At 36.4% G+C, this 26696-nt stretch overlaps 1 protein-coding gene across 1 annotated transcript in view; it reads left to right on the forward strand.

Annotated features, from left to right (window-relative positions):
* Positions 1-5071: 5071 nt before the first annotated feature.
* Positions 5072-26696, forward strand: part of SNW1 (SNW domain containing 1) — a 41316-nt gene continuing 19691 nt past the window's right edge. Inside the window, exons 1-3 of the mRNA XM_074235627.1 lie at positions 5072-5198; positions 10738-10891; positions 15903-16064. Of these exons, the coding sequence (XP_074091728.1) occupies positions 5185-5198; positions 10738-10891; positions 15903-16064 (330 nt within the window). The 5' untranslated portion in view covers positions 5072-5184. The remainder of the gene's footprint in view (positions 5199-10737; positions 10892-15902; positions 16065-26696) is intronic.

Consider the following 26696-nt stretch of genomic DNA (forward strand, 5'->3'; position numbering starts at 1 on the left):
AAAATTGAATGCATTCTTAAGTAACTTTATAAAGTTCAAATCCAGTTACTCTATTACAGAGATATTATTTATTAGAACAGCCTTAAAATGAAAAGATGAAGTCTGAATTTCCTAGTCCCACCTTTTTTTTCCCTCTCAACTAATTGACCAGGAGGCTTCCCAATAAATCTGCCCATTTCCCTTCCCCCTCCCAAGGTGGGACATCAGCCCAGCTATTGTATTTAGGGAATGGGACTTGGAAGTGAAAACATGGTCATTGCCCATTCCCCCCCCCCCCCCCCAACCAGGAAGAAGGCATGGGGATCCCTGTTTTCTAAAAAAAGTTTTTTTGGAGGGTCTTACCCTTTCTGCAGAAAAGCATGCATTCTATCTGAGACATTGGTTTGAGTATGTTCTAAAAAGGAAGATTTTCCTTCTCCCTCTCCCCTCCCACTGCAGAGGGTAGGGGCCACAGAGAATGAGAGAGAGCATTTGAAAGAGAAAGAGAAAAAAAAGAGTACCACCCAAAGATAATTTCCAGGAGCTCAACTGTTTTTCTTTTGTCAAATCCATTTCCTTCCAAGGGGTAAGCACACAGCTTGGGGAGGAGTGTTGGTACCATATTTTCCTCCATATTTTAATTCTCCATCAAATTATAGGTAGGTAAATATGTCAATTGGACGTATGCCAAACATCCTTCTTAACAACTCTCATTCCACAGTGGGATATAAACCAAACAGGCCTCAGAACTGCCATTTCTCCAGTCAGTCTGAAAACAGGGTAGGTCCACACTAGGCCCACTGAGAATACCATATGGGATCAGCTTAGCTGGCTCCCCACAAAACTCAACCTTTTTCCATTTTTCCTGAAAAAGGGAAACACAGAAAGAGGGCTAAAGTTCCAATAATTTTCCTACTTTCCTAAAAATCTAGGATCTAAGAAAAAAGGGGGCTCTTGCTTCTCACCTATGGATCTTGATCCAATTTCCCAGTCTGGGCAGAGTCTCCTAGCAGACTTGCTATTTATGTAGCCGCTTACTACTTGAGTTCAGTTCTGACTATGAGGAAGCATTATTCAGACTTGGGAAAGCAAGGGTGGAAATAAAACAAAAAATTATTAAAAAGATTACAAGAGATAGGAAAGAAAGGGAGAGGGGGAGGGGAATAGAAAGATAAAAAGAACAGCCAAGCAGTGGAACACAGGTTAGTAGAAAAGACTGGCCCTGAGCTCTGGTCCAACCCAGGGTTTATGTCTTGCCTCTCATCCAGAGGACAAAAGGTGAACTCCCTTCCCCTCTATTGGACCCGGAATTAGGTAGAGGGCAAAGCCTAAGGAGATAAGGATACAAATTTTACATTAAACAATGAATCAATGGTACATCAAGAATGGAGATCTCCACCCAATTTGAGCAGCCTTTAAGATTACAAATTGTTTCTGTTACAATCATAATTTTCTACTTCTAGTCAAGTTACATCTCAAGAGTAGGTCATTGTCAATTTACATCTCCATCCAGTTTTCTGTTACATTCACAATTCTCCTCATCTTTCCCCTGCGTCAAAATAGCAGAGGAAAAAAAGTAGTTCTAAAAACATATCCCAATAACCCAAGGCTCACTCTTCCACAAGTACACACAGCTTTCATAGGAAAAGTATTCTTAACCTCGAAGAGAAACCTGGGTATGGGAGGGATGAGATCAGTTGGAGACAAACTTTGTAAACCTTTTTTTTTTTGTTTAGATTTTTGCAAGGCAAAAGGGGTTAAGTGGCTTGCCCAAGGCCACACAGTTATTAAGTGTCTTGAGACCAGATTTGAAACCAGGTACTCCTGACTCCAAAGCCGGTGCTTTTTCCACTATGCCACCTAGCTGCCCCTAATCTTTTGTTTTCATTGTAAAGGGAATCTTCCTTCTTCCTTTATCATCTACTTTAGGCCACATCTGAGGGCCTTACCTTCAACCTTATTTTGATTGCATTGTTTTCTGGTGGGGCAGCCAAGGAACACAGGCCCTGGAAACATCCAAGACCCAAAACAGACCTCTCCCCCAAAGGAAAAAAAATCTCCAATGAGGGAGTTGGGTCATTCCCAGGTCACAACCCCCTTCCATGGACTTTAGGAGAGAATTTAAGGAGATCCAAGGGGGGACGCTGGTCCGTTTTATTTTCCAGTCCCCTCCTGAACCCTGGATAGCTAGCCTGGCCAATTCAATCAGCAATTCATGTTGTCTTCTCTTTAAACTCTTTTTTTTAGCTTTTCTATCACTTTCTTAATATGCTGTAACTTCCTTTAATACATCTCTATTTTCTTTCCAAAACATGCATTCCTGAGTCTGAGTCACGACTCATTGCAGGGCAGAACCAAACCCAAGAAACAAATCAGCAGCAACAGTAATGCATATTTGCTAAATACATGATTGGCTAACTCACAACTCCTCATACTTCAGGGTCTAGAATTTCTTCCCCTCTCTCATACCTCATGCAGGTAATCCTGCAGTTCACAACTGGGTGTGGCATCTATACAGAATGGGTTACTTCTCTAAGAGGTCACCCTCTCTGATGTAAAAACTTTCCCTGCCATCAACTGCTACCATTATGATGAATGTTCCTGCCAGCACACCCAAACTTCTAGACCCTTCAAAGCTTCCCCAAGATCACCTCCAAGACTGGGGTACATCTTGAGTTGTTTCAGAATCATCTACTCAGGAAAGAAAACAAGGGGAAAAGGTAGCCAGAAAACCCAAGCACTAGTTATTTGAATCCCCCTGCATTAACTGGCCTTTGGGCATCATTTTCATGATGTTGGCCTGAAGAAAGGACTGTCCATTCCCAGTCTTCACTGGAAGTTTTGAAGTACATGATACCACCTGAAGAGTCCAAAAAAAAAAAAAGTGGAGCCTTTTCTTTTAATTACTTTAATGTTTTACCTCCCATGCCACTGTCACAGTGGGAGGACTATGGAATCACTCAGGACTTATTACATTGTACTCAAACACCAAGTTCTCCCAGAAATGGGCTACTCTGTGGATGGAGGCAAGTCCCAAAGTTTCCAAATGATTCAAAAGAATCAGAAAGGGCAAATTTGAGCATGTTCCTTCAATACACTATTCAATCCAAAAGGGAACTCATTATTTTTTGAACCAAGACCAAAACGTTTTTTAATATCATAGTTTCTGTTGAGGGTTCACTATCCTCTTTAAGTCACTCAGACTTGTGACTTACCCTAAACTTGGAAGCATCTTTGACACTTGATTATCTCTCACTCTGCTACCTCAAGCCAATAATTGGGTTTTCAAGTCTTGCTGATTCTGCCTCCATTATACATTCTCTGTCTTCAGTCAGCACCAGAGTTAAGTTCCTCATTAACTCTTGTCTGGACTCAATACTATCCTCCTAATTGGTCTCTCTCCTAATCTTTCCCCTAGCCAATACAAATTTTATAGGGTTGTCAACTCAATTGCTTGAGAAGCTCCAGTGCTTCCCTATTGTCTCTGGGATCAAATGCAAATTCTTCTGTTTGGCATTTAAAGTCCTTCTAGGTTTGGCTTCATTCAATATATCCAGTTTGATTTCATCTCAATATCCTGGCAGTAAAGTGGACCAATCAGCAGGAGTCTGGACCTGGAAGTAGGAAAAGCTGAGTTCAAATGCTGCCTCAGATACTTATATGTTGAATTACTCTGGGAAAGTCACTTAACCTGAGTTTTCTTATCTGAAAAATGTATGGATAGTAAGTACTTCCTTCATAGGGTTGTGGTAAGGATCAAATGAGTGATAATTGTAAAGTACTTTGTATACCTTGAAGTACTATAGAAATGTGTCTTTTGTGAATTTGTATAAACTGGCACCCATGCCTAGCTTATCTTTTCTTCTCATATACTCATATACTTCTCATATACTTCTTCTCATATACTTTTATACTCCATATACTCCATATACTTTTCCCCCTCTAGCAGAATGTACATTCCTTGAAGGCTTAGACTATTTCAGTTTAGCTTAGCATTTAGTACAGTTGATTTTTGTCTTTAATCTATTGATATTAATAGGTCTTTCTTGAAAACTCTAGCCCCATGTTGATCCCTTGCTACTGTGAACTCTCATTTAATAGATATTATTATTAGAAAAAAACACAAGTTGACTCTTCCTGGTTACCACTATTAGTGTAAAGTCCTTATAGTCAGGAGCAAAAGTTCATTAGGGCCCAGAGAGTTCCTTGATAACAAGGAATTGGTTCTTTTCTGTCTGAAGTGAGCAATTTCTGCCACAGTGGGTTCTGAATAAATAAATGCTCATTGACTTATGGTTTTACTATAGATATGGTACTGTCCTGGGAGCTGAAGTATGTTATTTTTGAAGGGTATCTAACAGTTCCACCTGTATGAAAATATCTCCCAAGACCTGTAATAGCTCCTTCAATTGTATTATGAAAGATAAATATTTCAGGGTGGCTAAGTGGATAGAGCACCCGCCTTGGAGTCAGGAGGACCTGAGCTCAAATGCGGCCTCAGACACTCAATAATTACCTAGCTGTGTGGCCTTGGGCAAGCCACTTAACCCCCATTGCCTTGCAAAAACTTTAAAAAAAAAAGATAAATATTTCTTTCATTCAAAAAAGTAGCATTTTTATAGCCCTTTAAGGTTCATAAAGCTTTTTATAAATATTATTACATTTCTCACAATAAGCTTGAAGTGTAGATGCTATAATTACTTCCCCTGTACAGATGAGGAAATTGAGGCAGAAAGGAGTTAACTGACTTGCCCAAGATCACAAAGCTCGTGTGGGCGTCCAGAGGACGAATCTGAACTTGCATCTCTCCTGATGCCAGGTCCAATAAGGAGTCACCCATATTCCTCTAAAACAAATTCCACCAGCAGACCAAAATTCTTGTCAAAGGTTGCCAAGAAGTATTCAAAAACCAAAGTGCTCAGCCTGGTTGAGGGCAGGCCGGTGACGTCACACGGGGTGAGTGACATCATGGCCTACGCTCAACGGAAGCGTTAATGAGAAAGGCGTCAGCTCCGGCTCCATTCGCCCGCGGTTTCTCTCCGGCTCCGCCCCCGCCCCGCCCTGCGGTCCAGGAGCACTACAAATCCCAGGAAACCCTGCGCCGACGGCGCCTGCGCGCGACTCTCTTTTCGCTCCACCCTTTTCAGTTGCCTAAGAAGCCCCGCCCAGGCCGGCTGCCGGGAGCGCTGGAAGCGGCGGAAGAAGATGGCGCTGACCAGGTGGGTTGTGGGCCGGGGGGTCGAGGCTGAGTGGGGCGACGCTGCTTTGCTACGGAAGAGGTTCAGCTCGCTTTTGCTTTTTCCGTGGCTCGGCTCCCACGCCGCGGGAGGGTCCCGGGCTGGGGGCGTAGCGACACTCCCGCACAGAGCTGTGGGCCGGCACTTCCCGTTAGAGGCGGAGACGACCAGGCCGCCCCGAAGCCGGGGCCTTTCCTGAACAGCTGCCCCAAGTCGTCGCTGTCGAGAGCCGCGTGCCTCGCCCGTCCCCGCCCCGAAGCCGGCCCTGGACTCTTTCTAGGCTCCGGGGAAGAGGCGGTGAAGGGCCTTGGAGGGGGAAGATGGGGAGGAAGGGAGCCTCGGAGCCCCGGACGGCTTTACTTGGTCGAACTGGGGGAGGTGAATGTGGCTTCTCGGGGGGCCAGTTCCCCCCTCCCCCCCGTAAACTCTTATTCTCCCTCCCCGTTGTCTTGGAAACTAGTATGGAGGCGGCCCTGGGTTTCCAGTGAAGGATCTCTAGAGCATACAACAAAGTAAACATAATTTAATTCTTCCCTGAATTCCCGTCCCTCCTGGTTTCTAATAGAACAATAGTGTTCCATGACATACATATACCAAAGTTTACTAAGCCATTCCCCAACTGAAGGACATTCACTTAATTTTCCAATCCTTTGCCATCACAAACAGGGCTGCTATGAATATTTAAATATTTAAATACCTGTTCCTGGAACAGGTATTTAAGTGGGGGAAAAACTTTGATTAAAAAAAATAACAAAAACAAGAAAAGTGGCAACTATATTAGTGACCGGAAAGTCAGTCAAATAATAAATTATTAATCACTTACTCTGTGCCAGGCACATGAAAATACAAATAGAAGCGGTGTACAGATGAGGAAATTGGGGCAGAAGTTAAATGACTTGTCCATGATTACAAAGCTTGTGTGGGAGTCCGAGGACGAATTTGAATCTTAAAATTTAATGTCATTATTATCTTTCAATTATTCCCTTTTTCTACTTTTCTTACTTAGCTCATTTAGGAATTTGTCCTTCTGGGGAGATCATAGCAATGAATCTTGGAAAAAACAAGAATTGAGCAAGTATTATTACATGCTTAGTTTAGCACCATGGTGTGTGGTATATACAGAAGGGAGATTGAGAAACTCTGGCCAACAAACATCAATCTATTGTCAACATGCAGACATATAAAGCAACTAAAACTGGTTTGTAATGCTGACTTTTTGTAGGGTGGGAGTGAGAAAGTCAAAGGAGTTAAAAACTGAAAAGTTACGTAAGGAAAGGCTTCACTGAGAAACGGCTTGAGCTAGATCTTGTGGGAAGGGTAGTTTATATAAATACATAAACATAGGCATACACACTCATATACATACATACAATGGACTGGTAGTAATAGCAACGCTAGCTTAAAGATAGGCTGGTGAGTCTTCTGTTTTCATTAAATTAGATCTTGCTAACTTTATGAAGGCTGTAAAGTTTAAATCTTTAAAGTCAAAAATAATTTTCCTGTATATATTGGTTTGTTTCTTTCTTCCATCTTTTAAGCATTCTTCTTCTGGACCATTTCCTTGTTCATTGGCACTTTCCAAAGGGTGAAACATTCACCACCCCCATAGAACTTCTTTTTGATAGCTTCATTAGAAACTTTTTTCTTTTTTTTTAAAGATTTTATTTTGAGTTTTATAGTTTTCCCTCCCCCCTAGTTTTTTTTCTTTATAAAGATTTTATCAATTTTGAGTTTCACAATTTTTCCCCCATTCTTGCCCCCCCCAAGGCAGTCAGTTAGTCTTTACGTTGTTTGCATGGTATACATTGATCTCAGTTAAATGTGATAAGAGAGAACTCATATCCTTAAGGAAGAAAAATAAAGTATAAGAGATAGCAAGATTACATAATAAGATAACTTTTTTTTCCTAAATTGAAGGTAAAAGTCTTTGGTCTTTGTTCAGACTCTACAGTTCTTTCTTTGGATACAGATGGTATTCTCCATTGCAGACAGACCCCAATTTTTTTTTTTAATTTTTAAAGATTTTATTTGAGTTTTACAGTTTTTCTCCCAATCTTACTTCCCTCCCCCCCACAGAAAGCAGTCTGTCAGTCTTATTTTGTTTCCATGTTGTACATTGATCCAAATTGAGTGTGATGAGAGAGGAATCACATCCTTAAGGAAGAAACAAAAAGTATAAGAGATAACAAGATCAGATAATAAGATATGTTTTTTTTTCCCTAAATTAAAGGAAATAATCCTTGAACTTCGTTCAAACTCCACAGCTCCTTATCTGGATACAGATGGTATTCTCTATTGCAGACAGCCCCAAATTGTCCCTGGTTGTTGCACTGATGGAACGAGCAAGTCCATCAGGGTTGAACATCATTCCCATGCTGCTGTTAGGGTGTACAATGTTCTCTTGGTTCTGCTCATCTCACTCAGCATCAGTTTACACAAATCCCTCCAGTCTTCCCTGAATTCCCATTCCCTCCTGGTTTTTAATAGAACAGTGGTGTTCCATGGCATACATATACCACAGTTTGCTAAGCCATTCCCCAATTGAAGAACATTTACTTGATTTCCAATTCTTTGCCACCACAAACAGGGCTGCTATGAACATTTTTGTACAGGTGATGTTTTTACCCTTTTTCATCTCTTCAGGGTACAGTAGTGGTATTGTTGAATCAAAGGGTATGCACATTTTTGTTGCCCTTTGGGCATAGTTCCAAATAGCTCTCCAGAAAAGTTGAATGAGTTCACAGCTCCACCAACAGTGTAATAGTGTCCCAGATTTCCCCACAACCCATCCAACAATGATCATTGTCCTTTCTGGTCATATTGGCCAGATTTGATTTGCATTTCTCTAATAATTAATGATTTAGAGCAATTTTTCATATGGCTATGGATTGCTTTGATCTCATCTGTAAATTGCCTTTGCATATCATTTGACCATTTGTCATTTGGGGAATGGCTTTTTTTTTAAATGTGACCCATTTCTCTGTATATTTTAGAAATGAGTCCTTTGTCAGAAATACTAGTTGTAAAAATTGTTTTCCAATTTACTACATTTCCTTTTTTTTTTTTGCAAGGCAAACGGGGTTAAGTGGCTTGCCCAAGGCCACATATCTAGGTAATTATTAAGTTTCTGAGACCAGATTTGAACCCAGGTACTCCTGACTCCAGGGCCGGTGCTTTATCCACTATGCCACCTAGCCCCCCCCCCCCCACTACATTTCTTTTGATCTTGGTTATAGTGGTATTATCTGTGCAAAAACTTTTTTAATTTTTTTCTCTTCTTTTATAAAGATTTTATTTATTTTGAGTTTTACAATTTTTCCTCTAATCTTACTTCCCTCCCTCCACTCCCCAGAGAAGGCAGTTTGCCAGTCTTTACATTGTTTCCATGGTATACGTTGATCCAAATTGAATGTGATGAGAGATAAATCATATTCTTAAGGAAGAAATAAGAGATAACAAGATTAGACAATAAGATATCAGGTTTTTTTTCCCTAAATTAAAGGTAACAGTCCTTGGTCTTTGTTCAAACTCCACAGTTCTTTCTCTGTATACAGATGGTATTCTCCACTGTAGACAGTGCCAAGTTGACCCTGATTGTTGCACTGATGGAATGAGCGAGTCCATCAAGGTTGATCATCACCCCCATGTTGCTGTTAGTGTGTACAGTGTTTTTCTGGTTCTACTCATCTCACTCAGCATCAGTTCATACAAATCCCTCCAGGCTTCTCTGAATTCCCATCCCTCCTGGTTTCTAATAGAACAGTAGTGGTCCGTGACATACATATACCACAGTTTGCTAAGCCATTCCCCAATTGAAGGACATTTACTTGATTTCCAGTTCTTTGCCACCACAAACAGGGCTGTTATGAACATTTTTGTCCAAGTGATGTTTTTACCTTTTTTCCTCATCTCTTCAGAGTATAGACCCAGTAGTGGTATTGCTGGATCAAAGGGTATGCACATTTTTGTTGCCCTTTGGGCATAGTTCCAAATAGCTCTCCAGAAAAGTTGAATGAGTTCACAGCTCCACCAACAGTGTAATAGTGTCCCAGATTTCCCCACAACCCATCCAACAATGATCATTGGCCTTTCTGGTCATATTGGCCAGTCTGAGAGGTGTGAGTGATACCTCAGAGAAGCTTTAATTTGCATTTCTCTAATAGGTAATGATTTAGAGCAATTTTTCATATGACTATGAATTGAAAAGCTTTTAATTTAATCAAAATTATCTAGTTTGTTTTTAATGATGTTCTCCATCTTTTTCTTGGTCTTAAGCTGCTTCCCTTTCCATAGATCTGACAGGTAAACTATTCCTTGATCTTCAAATTTGCTTATAATATTTTTTAATGTCTTAATTCTGTATCCATTTTGATCTTATCTTGGTATGTAGGGTGTGAGGTGTTGGTCTAATCTAAGTTTCTTCTATGCTAACTTCCAATTTTCCCAACAGTTTTTATTGGAGAGTTTTTTTTCTCCCACTAGCTGGACTCTTTGGGTTTATCAAACAGCAAATTACTATAATCATTTCCTGCTATTTCACCTAATCTATTCCACTGATCTACCACTATTTCATTAGAAATTTTTTGAGGAAGATTGACAAGTTCTTTTTGTCAAAGATAGAATTGCTTTTCTGATTCTAGTAGTGTGCTTAATTCTGTGATTAGCTTATCTTTTTATTCTTATTTGACCATTATATTGACTCTTTGTAATTAACCCTTTTGTATAGTGAATTTCGAAGATTCCAGTCTAGTGGCCTTTTTTTGCTTAGTAATTTCACATTTGCTATGATTGATACATTCAAAGATAGTCAAGAGAGAAAATTCAGGTTGACTTTACTTTTATTTCTTAAAAGTTAATAACTTCAGAATATCAGCCTTTTTGTTATTACTTAAGATTATATATGTTAATCTTGATTTGTTCAGTAGAAGAAAAGGATTCTTAAAAGTACATGCCCACTTTCTATCCCTTTCATTCCTTTAGGAATGAACTCTTCTGGTGGCTAGGTGGTGCAGTGGCCCTGGAGTCAGGAATACCTGGGTTCAAATCCGGTCTCAGACACTTAGCCATGTGGCCTTGGCCAAGCCACTTAATCTCATTTGCCTTGCAAAAAAAAAAAAAGGAATGAACTCTTCCACTTTTGACTTATCCTTTAGTAATGGTATGATTAAAAAAAAAGGGAACAAAAAGAAAGATCAGTAGTCTGGGGGCACTCATTTTCTGAATGATTGAGGGTTTTACACTCAGGTTACAAGAGTTTCAAAAACATAGTATTTTAGTAATTGTAGGGTATACAGTGACTATCCTTGTTCTAGAATTCATCTCATTTACTTTAGTCAAATATTCTTGATCCCATGAATGAGTCCATTATTACCTAGAATAAAGTGATGGTACTGGCTCTTTAGATCAGTGTAAACTCCCTTTTTTCATGAAATTAACAAGAAAAAATTTATTCTCAATATTGATTTGAATGGCGGTATTTTTATTTGTATTCTAACTTTTCTCCTTATCCTTGATTTTGTAGCTTTTTGCCTGCTCCAACTCAGCTTTCTCAGGACCAGCTTGAAGCTGAAGAAAGAGCAAGATCACAGAGATCCAGGCAGACTGCACTGGTCTCATCGAGAAGAGAACCTCCCCCTTATGGATATCGTAAAGGTTGGATACCTCGTTTGTTAGAGGTGAATATTAGTATTCATTTTGAATTTTTAAATTGCTTTACAATTTTTTTTTAAAGTACATCTAATTCTTCAGTATCTACTTCAATTCTATTTCTCAATGTAGTTCTCTAAAGTCTAATAGTAAACTATTAGTGTTTTATCCTTTGGGAAGGGCAAATAAACCGAAATTACTAAGAAGTAGAGTACTAAATACTAGAGAAAACAAACCAAATGAACAATTCCTAGAGAAATAATAGTGCTTTATACAAAAGTTATGAGCTTAATTCATAGAAGGTATCAATTCCATCACAGTTCCACAAATCTTTCTACATGCAAAAAATTTTTTAAAATTTGGGTAAGGTAAAAAAAGTAGTTCTGGAAGACAGCTGCAAGAAAAACTGGAGTTAGATTGTAAACTATTTCAGAGAGATAGGACATTAGAGCTAATCTAGTCCAATTTTTCTTGTAAAGATAAATTGGCGTACAGAGGGCATTGTCTAATGGAAGCATAGTCTGAGGTTCAGTTTTCTCTTCTGTAAATTGGGGGTGATAATATTTACACTATTTTATTATATGGAGAATACCATGTAAATTTTATAGTATTATTATTATTATATTGTCATTCAAGAATCTTTGACACGTCATTTCAAAAAGTTGAGTCCTTCCAGTGGAGTCAACCCCTTAAGGGCAACATTGTTTTTTATTTTGACTTTGTATATCACTAGTGCTTGGCAAAATTTCTTCAACATGGTAGGCACTTGATATATGCTTGCTGATCTGAGCTTCAGTTTTCTTATCTGTAAAATGTAGGTGATAATGTTTATACTTTTTTAATTATTAGATTGTGTGCTGAACACATAAATCTTAGTGTAAACATGAATTGTTATTCAGAAATCTCTGACATGTCATTCCAATGGAATATGCCCCTTAAGGGCAACATTGTTTTTTATTTTGTCTTTGTATCACTAGTACTTAATACAATATGCTTGTTGAAATGTTGCTGTCAATAACTCCCCATATTGTGCAGATTGCCTCCTCTTTCTGATTCAGTCTTTGAAAGCTAATTAATTTTCATTCAGAACACCTTGTGACCACTTTCTGGTGAAACTCTGATTGTCAGGTGATAGACTATTCTCAATTACTTTATCAATGCTTGAAGTTTTTCAGTTTTTTGCCATTAAAAAAAGAGCTGCTATAGATATTTTTGTATAGGTGGATTCTTTTATTCTTTGTTTGATCTCTTAGGAGTATAGACCTAGTAGTATAATCACTGTCAAAGGATATGTCTTGCTTAATTAATTTTGAGAAATAGTTCCAGATGATCTTTGCCCAATGAGTGAATCATTTCCAACTGTGCTCAATATATTTGTGTTTCCACAACTCCTCTAGTATGTCTTTTTCCATTTTTTGTCAGCTTTGCTAGTCCGATGTGTAGAATGAGTGTGGAGCTTCATACTTTAATTTGTATTCTGTAATTATAAATGTTCTGGAACCTTATATGGCGATTAATTAAAAGAAATGATTTTTTTCCCTCTGAAAACTGCCTGTTAATATCATTTGACCATTTAATTGGACCCCTTATTCTTATAAACTTGAAGTGGTTCCTTATATAACTTAGAAATGAAATATTTACCCCACTCCCACTACTTCTCTTCACTAATTTTAGCAACATTAGTCTGTTTTTTTTTTAAAAAAAACTTTTTAAAAATCATGTATAATAAGAATTTTCCATATTTGGTCCCTTGTTTGTTCATGAGTTCTTTTCCTATCCATAAATGTAAATAGTAATACTTGCTCTTGATTTGTTTATGATGTCAGTCTTTATTTCTAAATCATTTACCCATCTGGGGCATATCTTAGTTTTGGTGTGAGATCTTGCTGTGAGATACATACTTAGTATCTGCCAGACTGCTTTCTAGTTTCCCCAGGAGTTTTTGTTGAATAGTGAATTCTTAGCTTAGCCGGGTCTTTAGGTTTATCTAGCACTGGACTTCTTTAGCAAGTCCCATGTTATATAAAATCAGTGCAGCTTTCTTGCATTTCAGACTTTTTGAAGTAAAAAAACTTTTATTTAGTTTGAATTTTACAATTTTCTCCCTAATCTTGCTCCCTGCCCCCCAGGCAGTCTGTTAGTCTTTACATTGTTTCCAACGTATGCATTGATCTAAATTAAATGTGTTGAGAGGGAAATCATATCCTTAAGAAGAAAAAAAAATAAAATATAAGAGATAGCAAGATTACATAATAAGATAACTTTTTTTAAAATTAAAGATAATAGTCTTTGGTCTTTGTTCAAGCTCCACAATTCTTTCTCTGGGTACAGATGGTATTCTCCATCGCAGATACCTCAAAATTGTGCCTGATTGTTGCACTGATGGAATGAATTTTTAAAAATCTTATTTTAACAACCAAGATTTCATAAAGTTAGGTACAACAGAATAGGTTTTGAAAAGTCAAATTAAATTGGCCTTTTACCCGAAAATGCCATGGGCACTTTTCCACAATGATGAATGTTTGGGGAAAAAAATCTGGTTCTAGTTTTCAAAATAAAAGCTGTGATTATCTGGCAGGTTTAATGACCATATAATTCCACAGTCATAGTCCTGAATGTTGATTATAGTGAAAAAACACTTCTGAGTATTTGTCAAATTGTCAGCAAGAGTACAAGCAGTAGCTTTCTTGGGTATATTTTTAACTATTTTTGTCAAATTCAGGATGAAGTAGGTATTTCTTTTAGCATTCCTCAGTGTTTTCAAAATGTTAAAATTCTCTGTGGGAGTATTAGCATATAATTTAGAGAAGTCACTTATTCTGCATTTAAGTAAATTCTTTAAAAAAAAATTTATTGATGTTTCATGTTTTTACTTTTCCCAATTTATACTTCCTCTTTCCTCTTGAGAGTCATCCCTTATAATAGATAATACAATGAGAGAAAAAGTTTAGCAAAATTGACTGAAACATATCAACTAAGTTAGACATTATTGTTTGTCTATATAAGACTATACCCATAGTTTTAACTCTGCAAAGAAGGGAATAAATTATTTTATTCCCTCTTCAGAGCCAAGCTTGATTGTTTTTACAGCAATTTGTTTTATTGTTTTTGTTGTTTTTATTTTCTTTTCTGAAGTCATTTTATAAATTTTTCTTGCTTCTGCTTTGCTCTGCTTCATAAAAGATGTGCTTTTGAAAATTCATCATTATTCATTTTTGCATTCAACAGGTTTTTTTTAGTCTATTACCCAAAAGTAATTAGGAGGGAAAGAATGTAACATAGGTGAATTTATTAAGCACTTGATATGTGCTGGGCTGTGTTAAGAACTTTACAAATATCTCATTTAATCCCTCAACTCTGGGGAGTAGATGCTATTAATATCCCAATTTTACAGATGAGAAAACTAAGGCAGGCAGGGATTAACTGACTTGTTAGGAATCACACAGCTAGTAAGTATCTGATGCTAGATTTGAACTCAGTTCTTGGAGACTGTAGAATCAAATCACTTTAATCCACTACTCTAGGTGTTAGTTATCTTAAATTCAACATTTATTATATCCCTATCATGTTGTTGCTTTATAAATGTAGAAAAAACAATGGTGCCTCTTAAGGAGTTCACAATTTGGATTTAATAGGGGAAGATAGAGTGTATAAAATTAGAATATGGTGCTTTGAATAAAGTGGTGGTCAGTAATGATCTTGTTCTTAAAGACTTAAAAGCAAGTAATTCTAAATGGAAAAATTTTTAAGAATGAGCACAGTGTGGGACAGCTGAGTGGTGCAGTGGATAGAGCACTGACCCTGGAGTCAGGAGTTTTTGAGTTCAAATTCGGCCTAAGACAATAACTGAGTGACCTTGGGCAAGTCACTTAGCCCCATTGCCTTAAATTAAAAAAAAAGAATGAGCACAGTGACCAGTTAGAAATGTGACAGTCACAGCTTCTTCAGATTTAGGGAAATTTAACTGGGTTGGCTACAAGGTGATATTCTTTTTTGGCCATAGCAAATCTCAAATTTCCTGCGTTAAGAAGTAGTAAAGTTATAATCTATATAGTGAAAACAGTATGCAGATTGGTTAAATTACAGCCCCTTTAGGTATTGGAAGAAGAAGAATATGGTAAATGTGTAGGAGAAGTCAGAATAGCAAGAGAGATTTTAAGAAGGGAAGGATCAGGGGCAGCTAGGTGGTGCAGTGGATAAAGCACCAGCCCTGGAGTCAGGAGTACCTGGGTTCAAATCCAGTCTCAGACACTTAATAATGGCCTAGCTGTGTGGCCTTGGGCAAGCCACTTAACCCCATTTGACTTGCAAAAACCTAAGGAAAAAAGGGGGGGGGGGGAAGGATCCCTGAGTAAATCAGGGAAAATTTCATAGACCTTGAAGGACAGGAAGGATTTAAACAGGATGTGATACCATTTAGGGTGAGTAAGTTACTTCAGTCCAGAAGCAAATTCATAGAATCGGGTCAGTGCAGGACAAGATCTGGGAATAATGGGTAGTCTACTCTGGATGGAATATAAAATGTGGAGAAGGGGGGGTAGTATAAAATAAAATTGGAAAGATATTAAGAAATTTTTGCCTTTGTCATGGCCTTGGAGCAATTCATAGTAATTGCTCATTTTTGGCTTTTCAGTCATTTTAACCATTACTGTGTTGTTTCTTAGACTAAAAATGCTGTCTGTCCTTTAAAATTAAAGTGCTCGATGTATAAGACTATTTACTTAATGATATACTGTTACATTTTAATCTATAAAAGGATCCTTAAATCTTCATTGGAAAGCTTCATTTATCTTGTTTTTGCTTTTGTCTCTTTTTTTTTTTAACAGCTTTTCTGGAATATTATAATTTAGCAAGTGATATTATTTTCACATGGCAGCTGATTTGTGGCAAATTTATTATGGAAAATACTGTGTACCTTGGTCTCCCAGCATTGTTCTGAAAACCTGCTAAGTTTCTTAGCTCTCCACATTTATCCTAAATTTGGGAATCATAATGAATATTCTTGTTTTTCCCCCCCCTACCTTTTTTTTTGCTGTACAGGATTTTGGAGATGGAGGTGCCTTTCCAGAAATACATGTGGCCCAATATCCATTGGATATGGGAAGAAAAAAGAAAATGTCCAATGCATTGGCCATTCAGGTGGATGCAGAGGGAAAAATTAAATATGATGCCATTGCTCGACAGGGACAGTCAAAGGACAAGGTAATCCAGTATTTTCATAAATAATCTTACACAATCTCAGAGTTGGACATGACCATAGAGTCCAATTGATGTTTGAACAAGAATCTAACAAGTAACCCTGCAGTCTCCATGAATAACCTCAAGTGATGATGGTAGGAGGGGTTTGGAAAATGAGAAAATATTAACTAGACATGCTCTTGCCATATGATTTTTTTAATCTATGATTTTTTTTAAAAGCAGAAATGTAACATGTTACTTTCATCCCATTTATACAGTTTGGAGGCAATTGAAGAAAGATCAATTTGTAGCAATCTTTTTTGTATTGAAGTTCAATGATAAAAATGAAGAAAAGTTTTGGGTTAATTTTTTTTAGGTTTTTTTTTTTTTAGCAAGGCAAATGGAATTAAGTGACTTGCCCAAGGCCACACAACTAGGTAATTATTAAGTGTCTGAGGCCAGATTTGAATTCAGGTACTCCTGACTCCAGGTCTGGCGCTCTATCCACTGTGCCACCTAGCTGTCTCCTTGGGTTAGCTTTTTGATATATTAATAATTCAGATTTCCAGGACAGACATATCAAGTTGTCCTTCGCTAGTTCATTTGGGTAGAGTTATTAAAGCTTCCAGGCATTTGCCATGGAATCATGGAATCAGGAAAGAAGACCTATTGCAAAAATTAATCACTCCCAGTTTAGCTGATAAATTCAATTTTAAGCCTAATCTAACCTTTTCCATGTATGCAGATGAGAAATGATTGCTTAAAAGCTGTAAGTCATGGCAGAATAACTTAACACCTTCTTAATTGTTGAATGTAGTATTGGCATCAGTTAGAGAAGTAACTCTCTGCCATAAACTTGACCTGTTTTTCAAAATAACAGGCATCTTTCTCTTCCTGCACACTTGCCACAATATCTCTATTGCTCCTTCTGTGCAGTTGCATACTTTAAGATTTAATGTTGCTGTTGCTACCCTGAGTTGAGGATAAGTAGCTCCAGCTTCAAGTATCACTCCCACTCTTGAGATGGTAATTGTGCTGCCATATCCTTTTTCTAGTGGGGAGAAACAGCAAATTGGGCAATAAAATATAATAATTTTGGTTGAACTGTTAGTAGACTTTTATTCTATTAAGGTTAAGGTTATTCTATTAAGGTTAAAATATAAATACTTGAATTTCTAGAGACTATTTCAAAACTGTATTCTAACTATTTCTTAGGTTAGTGATCCTTTTTGTTTTTAAAATAGAATTGTTGTGAAACATCCTTATTTCTTGGATTTTAATAATGTAGACCAAATCATGAGCTGTAATTAAATTATGATAACAAGATTCACATGGCAGTATCAAAGACTTTGGTCAGATCTACAAATGTTGTATACAGTCTTCTGTTCTGTTCCTGGCATTTTTCCTGGAGTTGTTGGGCAGGAAACAAACATAATATCAACAATTCCTGGATCCTTTCTGAAATCGCAGTGGCCCTCAGGGAGGTGATCATCTTTTAGGTGAAGGATCAGCCTATTGAGAAGGATCTGGCAAGAATCTTAGCAGCAGTGACTAAAAGAAATACCCTGTGACTGTCTCAGGACAATCTATTCCCTTTATTGTTATAGAGGTGGACAGTAGAAGTATCCTTGAATACTTGGGGGATTACCTCTTGGGGGATTACCTGGAAAATTTCATTCAACTTTTGAATGAGCCATGGACCCCCCCACTTCCCACCTTGTATAGAGCTCAGCTTAAAAGGAATCAGCACCAAGTGCTTTGCCCCCCTTGAAAGGAACCTAATGGCATTCAAGACCTTTTCTTCAGTTAGAACTTCAGCTAGGGACTGATTGTTGGTGGAAGAGTTTGTTGGGGCATGCATGATCTTCAATAATGGATAAGAACTAGCCAAAAGATTCACATGCTTAAACTTTAAGTCAAGTTTTAATTTTGGCTACATTGCCACTCATTTAAAGAAGTGTCACATAACTTATTACAGCTCATAATTGTTTAGAGCAAATGGAGTAATAGTAAAGAATGCTGGAGTAAAATCTGCTACTTTATTAAATTTGCTTAATCTTGGAAGAGATTACAATTAGACTACCACGAATATAAAAGATAATAAAACTTTATAATTATCAGTCTCAAGATATAAAACATATCATTTTATGTGGATAAATATGTCACTAAAAGGTTTTTCCCTTTAAGCTTTAATAAAACTTTATCATCTCTGATCTAAGAAACCCAAGGAAATCCTTTGAGAGAGTAGTGATTTATTCATAATGGTTAATTAACCTCTGAGTATTGTAGTACTTAAAGCTACTTTATGTGTATGTATGTGTGTGTGTATACATCATAACTATTAACAAATTTGAAAGAATTAGAATATAGTAAAATACATTAAAATATACAAAATCTAATACTTTATTCAGGATTTTTTGATACCTTGGGACCATCATTTTGAAAATCATTTTTTGTAAAATAGGAATAATAATAAAGTAAATAAGGTGAATTTTTATTTTTTAAACTTTTCTGGTTATATGGATTATGGGTAGATGGAAGATTACTGTGCATAGATACTAAGGAGTCTCATTGTGTTGTTTAGAACACTAGTTATTCTCCCTATTCTAGACACTACAAATCAAGGCACTATAGAGGGTACTGATTTAGAAGTACTCGATAATTTTCAGTGAAATATAAAGTATGAAAGAATAAGAATAGAAGATGTTAATACTCCAGTCTTAGATTGAAGTTTTATTCCAGATGAAATTTAAGCCTGCTGGTGAGTGAGTGCCTCCCTCAAGTTTCTCTCCACTCCTGTGTAATTGTGCTGCCCCTCCTCCATTCAGTAAACTCCAATAGATTTTTATTGCCTCCAGGACCAAATAGAAAATGCTCTGTTTGGTAGTATTCAAAGCCCTTCATAACCTAGTCTTGTTCTATTTCCTAGCATGTACTTCTTGATCCAGTGATGCTGATCTTCTAATTCCATGAATGAGATATTCCATTTCTTAGTTCTGAGCATTTTCTCTGTCTTCTCTGTTCTGATTACTCACTTCCCTGACTTTCTTTAAGTTCCCTTCTATGGGAAACCTTCATTCTAGTGCCTTCCCTCTTGATTTTTTCCCTATTTTTTTCTGTATATAACTTTATGTAGGTTTGTTTTCATGTTGTCTCCTCCATTTGATCCTTGAAGGCAAGTACTGTCTTTTTGTCTCTTTTTGTATCCCTAGTCTTTAGCACAGGATCTGACACATGGTAGGTGCTTTAATAAATGTTGATCGATTACTTCAATCTGCAGTCCCTTCCAAAAGGAGAATGCCAGAAACATTAAGAAGAATGTCTCTTCATATGGTATAAATGATCATTCATATAATTTCCTTGTTGTTATATACAGAATCCAGAAAGAAAAACTTACTGGTGCAAATCATTTTAGAACTTTTAACAGTTTTGCTTCAGTGATGAATCTCAAAATGAAATTCTTTTGTGTTTTTTCTTCTGAAATTATCAAAGCCTAGGAAATGTGATATCTTTTAGTAACTGATTGTACAGTATTCCAGAAAACAGTGCAATGTATTTCCAGAGAAAATATTTGTCTTATCTGAAGTGACCCTGAGTAAATGTTTATGTCATTACTTTTTTGTTGTTTAATCTAACAAACTTGATGTCCAGTTAAACTTGAAGATGTAGTTTTACCCCATTTGTGATAAAATACTAGATTTAATCACTGTTGACATCTGATCCTTTGCCAGTTTTCACATAATAAATATCTGTTTAGCAATAATGAGTTATGGATTTATCTTCTTCTCAGAGCTCATTTGTACCCTTGGCATCTTATAAGGGTATATTGTATTGTTCAGATACCTCCCTGGCTCTCTGTCTTCTGGATTTTCTGAGCTCTCTAGCACATTTGATACTTTAAAAGTAAAATTTTGAGTTTTTCTGCCATAATAGAATTCTATTCTACAACCACTTTCACTTAGCTTTGTAAGAATCTTATTGATGCTTGCTTAAGGGATTATTGACTTTAGAAATACCAGAATAAGAGTTATAAATGACTTTTGTATGCTAAATTAGTATAGAGGCTTCAGTTAAATTTGGGGTTAGACACAGTTACTAAGAGCCCTTAGAATTTTTTCCCTTCAGTGATTGCTGCTTAAAAATACTAAACTCTAAATGGTTCTTAATGTTTTCTAGGTGGGTGTTATATGTATACTATTTGGTGATAAAGTACTTTCTTGCTTAACAGGATAGTCAAGCAGCTAGGTTTTTGGGGGTGTTTTTTTAGTTTCTTTTTTTTTTTTGCAAGGCAATGGGGTTAAGTGGCTTGCCCAAGGCCACGCAGCTAGGTAATTATTAAGTGTTTGAAGCTAGATTTGAACTCAGGTACTCCTGACTCCATGGCTGGTGCTCTATCTACTGTGCCACCTAGCCACCCCTGAATTCTGAGTTTTTACAATAGTAGTTTGGGTTATACCATTCTTCCCACCTTAAATTGGTCCTTTTGTCATTGGGGAAATGAAGAACTAGAAATAAGGTCTGACCATGAAACAGTAGGAAACTGATTTGTTTAGGGATTCTTTGCCTCATACCATATTCCAACTAAGTTAACCTGTCTAGATTTCAAATTATTTCATCTGTCATTTATATAGTGTACATATACATAATATTGTCATTTATACAGTGTTTGTATACATAATTTTGTATAACCTAAAGGTGCCTTAAGGGCAGTAACTTTGACTTTCTATTTATATATTCCCAGTGTGTTTTCCTCATAGTAAGAGCTTAATAAATGTGTTTCCATTCCTTCATATTTTCCTTTAGCATGGATCAGCTATATATAAAACAGTAAATTCATGTAGGTCTGGTATTTGATATAGCATCAGTTAATGTCTACAAGTCAGTCTTTATCCTGTAGTAAGCCTAGGTAATTAAAAAATTGTGTTATAAAAGCAACACTAAATTAGAAGAATAAAACTGAAACTGTGGTATGCAATTAAGACAACTTGAGTTTGATTTAACTAAACAGATGGATGCCAAATGGAAAATGACTAGATGAACAGATATCAGTACTGACTGTCACTAGTTCCGAAGAAAATTCATCCAGTGGAAATCATTCATTATAGCAAAGAAACCAAGAAAGCCTGAAAGTTCCCTTATTCAACATATACCTCATCATCTTAAATGGAGGGAGATGTTAGTTAATGAAAGCGCTGGTTTGTCAGGTAAATTCATCTATATTATCTTACTGGAAAACATTGTAGAAAATCATGAGCCAGTATCACTTCAAAACAAGAAGAAGCAGTGGAGGGGGAACAATTGAATAGAAGAAAACTTTGCAAGAAACCCAGTTCAGCAGAAAGTCATCCAGAGAACATCAAAGTATGAGACTGGAAGGAAGATTTTAAAAACTTCAAACTGAAAAAATCTGTAAAAGATTTTTTTACTTTAATTTTGATTTTTCTAATTGCACGTAAAGATAGTTTTCAGCATTTATCTTTTTGTAAGCCTCTGAGTTCACTTTTTTCTACCACTCTCCCTTCCCCCTCCTCTATCACAGGGAGTAATCTGATAAAAGGTTGTACACGTACTTTTCATTTTTAACATATTTCCATATTAGTTATGCTCGGAAAGAGGAATTAAAACTAAAGGTGAAAAACACTTGAAAAAGAGAAGAAACAAAATAAGTTTTAAAAAGTGAAGATAGTATGCATTGCTTTACATTCAGAACTCCGTAGTTTTTTCCTCTGGATGTGAATGGCATTTTTCTTTTTTCTTTTTTTTAACATCAGACAAATGATTTATTTACCAAGGCTCTCAATAGCCAAAGACCCAGAACCTTGGTTTCTCCAAAGCTAATATACAATGGAGGGAATAAAAAAAGCAGGATTATAGGGATTGAGAAACCTGTTTTCTTTTTTTTTTTTTTTTTGGCAGTAAACTAAGTTTATTTTTATTTATTTTTTTAATTAAAGATTTTATTTATTTTGAGTTTTACAATTTTCCCCCCAATCTTACTTCCCTCTTCCCCCACAGAAAGCAATTTGTCAGTCTTTACATTGTTTCCATGTTGTACATCCAAATTAAGTGTGATGAGAGAGAAATCATATCCTTAAGGAAGAAACATAAAGTATAAGAGATAACAAGATCAGACAATAAGATAGCAGGGTTTTTTTCCTAAATTAAAGGGAATAGTCCTTGAACTTTGTTCAAATTCCATGGTTCTTTATCTGGATACAGATGGTATTCTCCATTGCAGACAGCCCCAAATTGTCCCTGATTGTTGCACTGATGAAGTGAGCAAGTGAATGGCATTTTTCATCACAGGTTTTTTAGTATTTTCCTTGATCCCTGAGCTGCTGAGAAAAGCTAAATCTATCATAGCTGATCATCTCAAAATGTTGCTATTAATGTGTACAGTGTTCTCCTGGTTCTGCTCACTTCACTTATCATTAGTTCATACAAGTTTTGCCAGGCTTTTCTGAAGTCCCAACTGCTCATGATTTCTTAATTTGTAAAGATTTTTACACCAAATTCTTCTACTTCAGTGACAGTGGAACCATATTTTTCAGTCCTGTCTATGCTATATAAGGAAGTAGGAAATTGTCCTGAAGGAATCCAAGTAAGGGAGTTGCACTAGCCCCAAGTGTATGTAAAGGGAGGTATGTGCTAGAGTAAGAGACTTAACCTCAGGAAGGTATCAAAACCTTGCAAAAAAATTGAGACTTTATTATTATTTAATATCAGTATTTCTGACATGCCAATTTTCTTACATCTACAACACCCTTATGAGAATAATTTCTACATGCATCAAGGGCATCCTTAGGAATGCTTGAGAAACAAACACAACTCAGCCTTTTGCAAATGAAATCTAAGACACTACATCTTTTTTAATTTTAATACATTTCTCAATTACATAAAGAAATTTTAACATTTATATTTTAACATTTTGAATTCCAAATTTTCTCCCATCCTTCCTCCTATCTCCTATCATTGAGAAGGAAAGCAATTTGGTAAAGATTATCTTTGCATGGTATCAGTTCATGTAGTCTTTCCAGCTTTTCTAAAAAAAATACTGCTCATCATTTCTTATAGCTCAATAGTATACTATCACAGTCATATTCTACAATTTGTTTGGCCATTCTCCAGTGAGCATACCCTCAGTTTTCAATTCTTTGCCAACCCAAATAGAGCTGCTGTACATATTTTTGTACATGTTGATCTGTTTTCTTTTCTCCTCTTTTTTTTAGTTTGATTTTTTTTTGCAAGTGGGGTTAAGTGACTTGTCCAAGACCACACAGGTGATTATTAAGTGTCTGAGGTCAGATTTGAACTCAGGTACTTCTGACTCCAGGGCCAGTGCTCTATCCATTGTGCCACCTAGCCACCCTTGTTTTTGCTTTTTTAAAGAATCTTTTTGAGATAAGGACCTAGTAGTGGTCTTAATGTGTTAAATGCAGTTTTTTTTAGCTCTTTGGGTATAGTTCCATATTGCTCTCCAGAATAATTAGATCTGTTTATGTTGTAGTGTCCCGATTTTCCTACATTCCCTGACATTTGTCATTTTTCTTTTCTGTCATAATAGTCCATTTGATAGATGAGGTTCAGAGTTGTTTTAATTTACATTTCTCTGATCAATCGTTTTAGAGCATTTTTTCCCCCTATAACGATAGGTAGCTTTGATTTCTTCATCTGAAAACTACCTGTTCATATCCTTTGACCGTTTATCAGTTGGGAAATGCCTTGGATTATTATAAATATGACTCAGTTCTCTATGTATTTGAGAGATACTGCCTTTGTCAAAGAAACTTGATATAATAAATTTCCCCCAGTTTTCTGCTTTCTTTCTAGTTGACTTTATTTTATACAAAATATTGCTTATTTAATATTATCAAAATTATCCATTTTAAATCCCATAATGCTGTTTCTTGTTTGGTAATAAATTCTTCCCTTATCCATAGGATCTGCCAGGTAAACTATTCTATGTTCTTGTAATTGGCTTATAGTATACCCTCCGTGTCTAAATCATATACTTATTTTGAGCTTATCTTTATAAGAGACCATATCTTTAGATTCATACAATTGACTTCCCTTCTCTGGACCTTAGCTTATCTTTGAAATGACAGATTTGGACTCAATGATCTCAAAAGGTCCCCTCTAGATCTAAAACTATTAAGTCACTGAAAATAGAATATTAATGGATTCAGAACATTGTTCTTATTGTGAAACTAAACAGATAAATATAGTATTCTAGTGAGGGCAGCTAGGTGTACAATGTTTAGAACACTGAACTTAAAAAAAGAAAGAATCATTTTCCTGAGTTCAAATCTAGCCTCAGATATTTACTAGCTGTGTAACCCTGGGCAATCCTGTTAACTTGTTCTTCATTTGTAAAATGAGATAGAGAAGGAAATGGCAAATCTCTCCAGTATCTTTGCTGAGAAAACCTTAAGAAGGAGCCATGAAGAGTCAGACATGATTGAAAAATGACTCAACAATGTGTTTGATGTTTTACCTGCACCGGGTATATAAATACAGACAAGCAAGACAATACCTGCCCCTTAAGATCCTTACATTTGAATGGAGGAAGACTATAAATTCAAAGTAGCTTGTGAGGAGGAAGAAAAAATCCAGAGGGGTATTTGCCATGAAGTGTAAAATAATATTCCTGGAGGATCCTACCTGAGTTATTCTGGGCAGAAAAAAATTTTAAAAGCATTGAATTTGACTCTCCTTCAAAAAGAAGTTTTCCAGGCATTTGTCAATCTTACATGAATCTTTGAATGACAAAGACATATTACGTTGCATATGAAGTAACTTTATGCAAGTTACTCATTCTTAATCTCAAGAAAGACAAAAAAGACATTCTCACCAATAGTGTTCACTGGAGAATATTGACTGCAGAGTCCAAATGGAAGGATTCCTTTTAGGTGATTTTTAGGCATCCATTTGTTCCTGTTGAAGATAGCCTTAAATCCTGGAGTATTAGAGGCTCCTAAATAATATCCTTACTTATTCAAAAGAGTTGGAGTCTTACTTTACATAGAGGAAAAAGCAGTGTAGGTTGAATGAAGGAAGCTTATTGAGGTTATGATATACAATTGGATAAAAAATATATGGAAGGGTGAGTAGCTAGGTGTTACAGTGAATAAAGCACGGACTTGGAGTCAGGAGAACCTCAGTTCAAATCCAATTTCAGACACTTGATAATTACTTGTTGTGTGACCTTGGGCAAGTCACCTAACCCCATTGTTCCCAAAAAACAATACTTAGAACTAATTCTGATGAAGGTAGGGTATGTCTTTGTGGTTGTACAATGAACTGGGCCCTCAGTAGAACAGAAGGAAGAAAGGGAATGGATTTCTTTAGGACCTATGTTCTTCTAATCACTCCAAGACTCATCTATATAACAAATATCTATGAGTTATGGAATACTGCTCCAAAGAATTAATGTTGATGATTAACAAAAGAAAACAAGACATAGTGGGTGTAAGTATGTTGCAGCCAGTGAAGAATTGCAAAGAAGCAACATAACAGATATCAAAGAGACTCATGAGTGCGAAAATGTGACTTATTTACAGAGGATGGAGAAAACTAATGGACAGTCCCCATGTTTGGGAAAAGGCATTTTGAGTTTGTTAGTAGAGCTTTTAAGATTTACAAAGACATGGGCACAGGATGAATTCTACATAGATGAATTATGGTCTCCATTTTTGGAAAGAAGGATATTGTCTTTAAACATTCTTAAGGAATTTCAAAAATTAATATTTTGATTAATAATAGAATATTAGTACAAATGCTTCATCTCAATATCATGGGTGTACATTTTCTTTATCATTTTCAAGCAGTTTCTGTAAAGTCATTTGGCCTACTATATTTGCTTTTTAAAAAGTGGTTGATGGATCCCTTACTTGTCAAAGCCTTGCATAATCCAGGCTAGGTTGAGACCTGATCAGTTGAGCTCAACTGACTGCAAACTTTGACATGAACTTTTTATGGCTTAAAACCATTCAAAACTCAGAAGATCACAAACAAGTCAGTTCCATCTATAGTGCTCCTTCAACTAAATCAGGAAATAATGTACATAAAAACAACAGCAGAGCCATATGCTTATGGTTTCACGTTGACCTAGATAGGGAGAAAAGACTTCCAGTGCAACTTCCATATCTCCCAGCTGTAGCCTGTATGCTCCAGGTTTCATGCCAGCTTTAGGTGAGAGAAGCTTCCCTCCCTGTGCCTTCATTCAGGTGCAGGGTGGCTGCTGATAGGAGACAAGAAAACAGGCAAAATTCTTTCTGCAATGAAATTTTGATAACTTCTAATAGTTAATACTTCATTTGTGATTTTCATTCCAAAGAAGATTCTTCTCTTTTTATATATGTAGAAAAGAAGTTACTTTAGAACTTCTTTATTTTGTCTTGGAGGGAATTGAATTTTGAAAATTATTTGCTGACTTGACTTAATATCTACTGAGCTTTATGATGAGTAATTATTGCTAAATGACCTGTTGGTTGTTACTAACAAAGGCAAGTGACATGTAAGGGGTTTCTTGACATTATTTATTTTGTAATCAACTTAAGTGATCTTGAAGAACTTCAATGCATGGAGTCAAGGGAAAGCTTCTAATTTTATTATCAGAAAGTAGTTTATAAAAATATTTTAAAATTTTCCTGTATA

Source organism: Macrotis lagotis, chromosome 4 (genome assembly GCF_037893015.1).
Source record: "Macrotis lagotis isolate mMagLag1 chromosome 4, bilby.v1.9.chrom.fasta, whole genome shotgun sequence".
NCBI classification, from domain to species: Eukaryota; Metazoa; Chordata; class Mammalia; order Peramelemorphia; family Peramelidae; genus Macrotis; species Macrotis lagotis.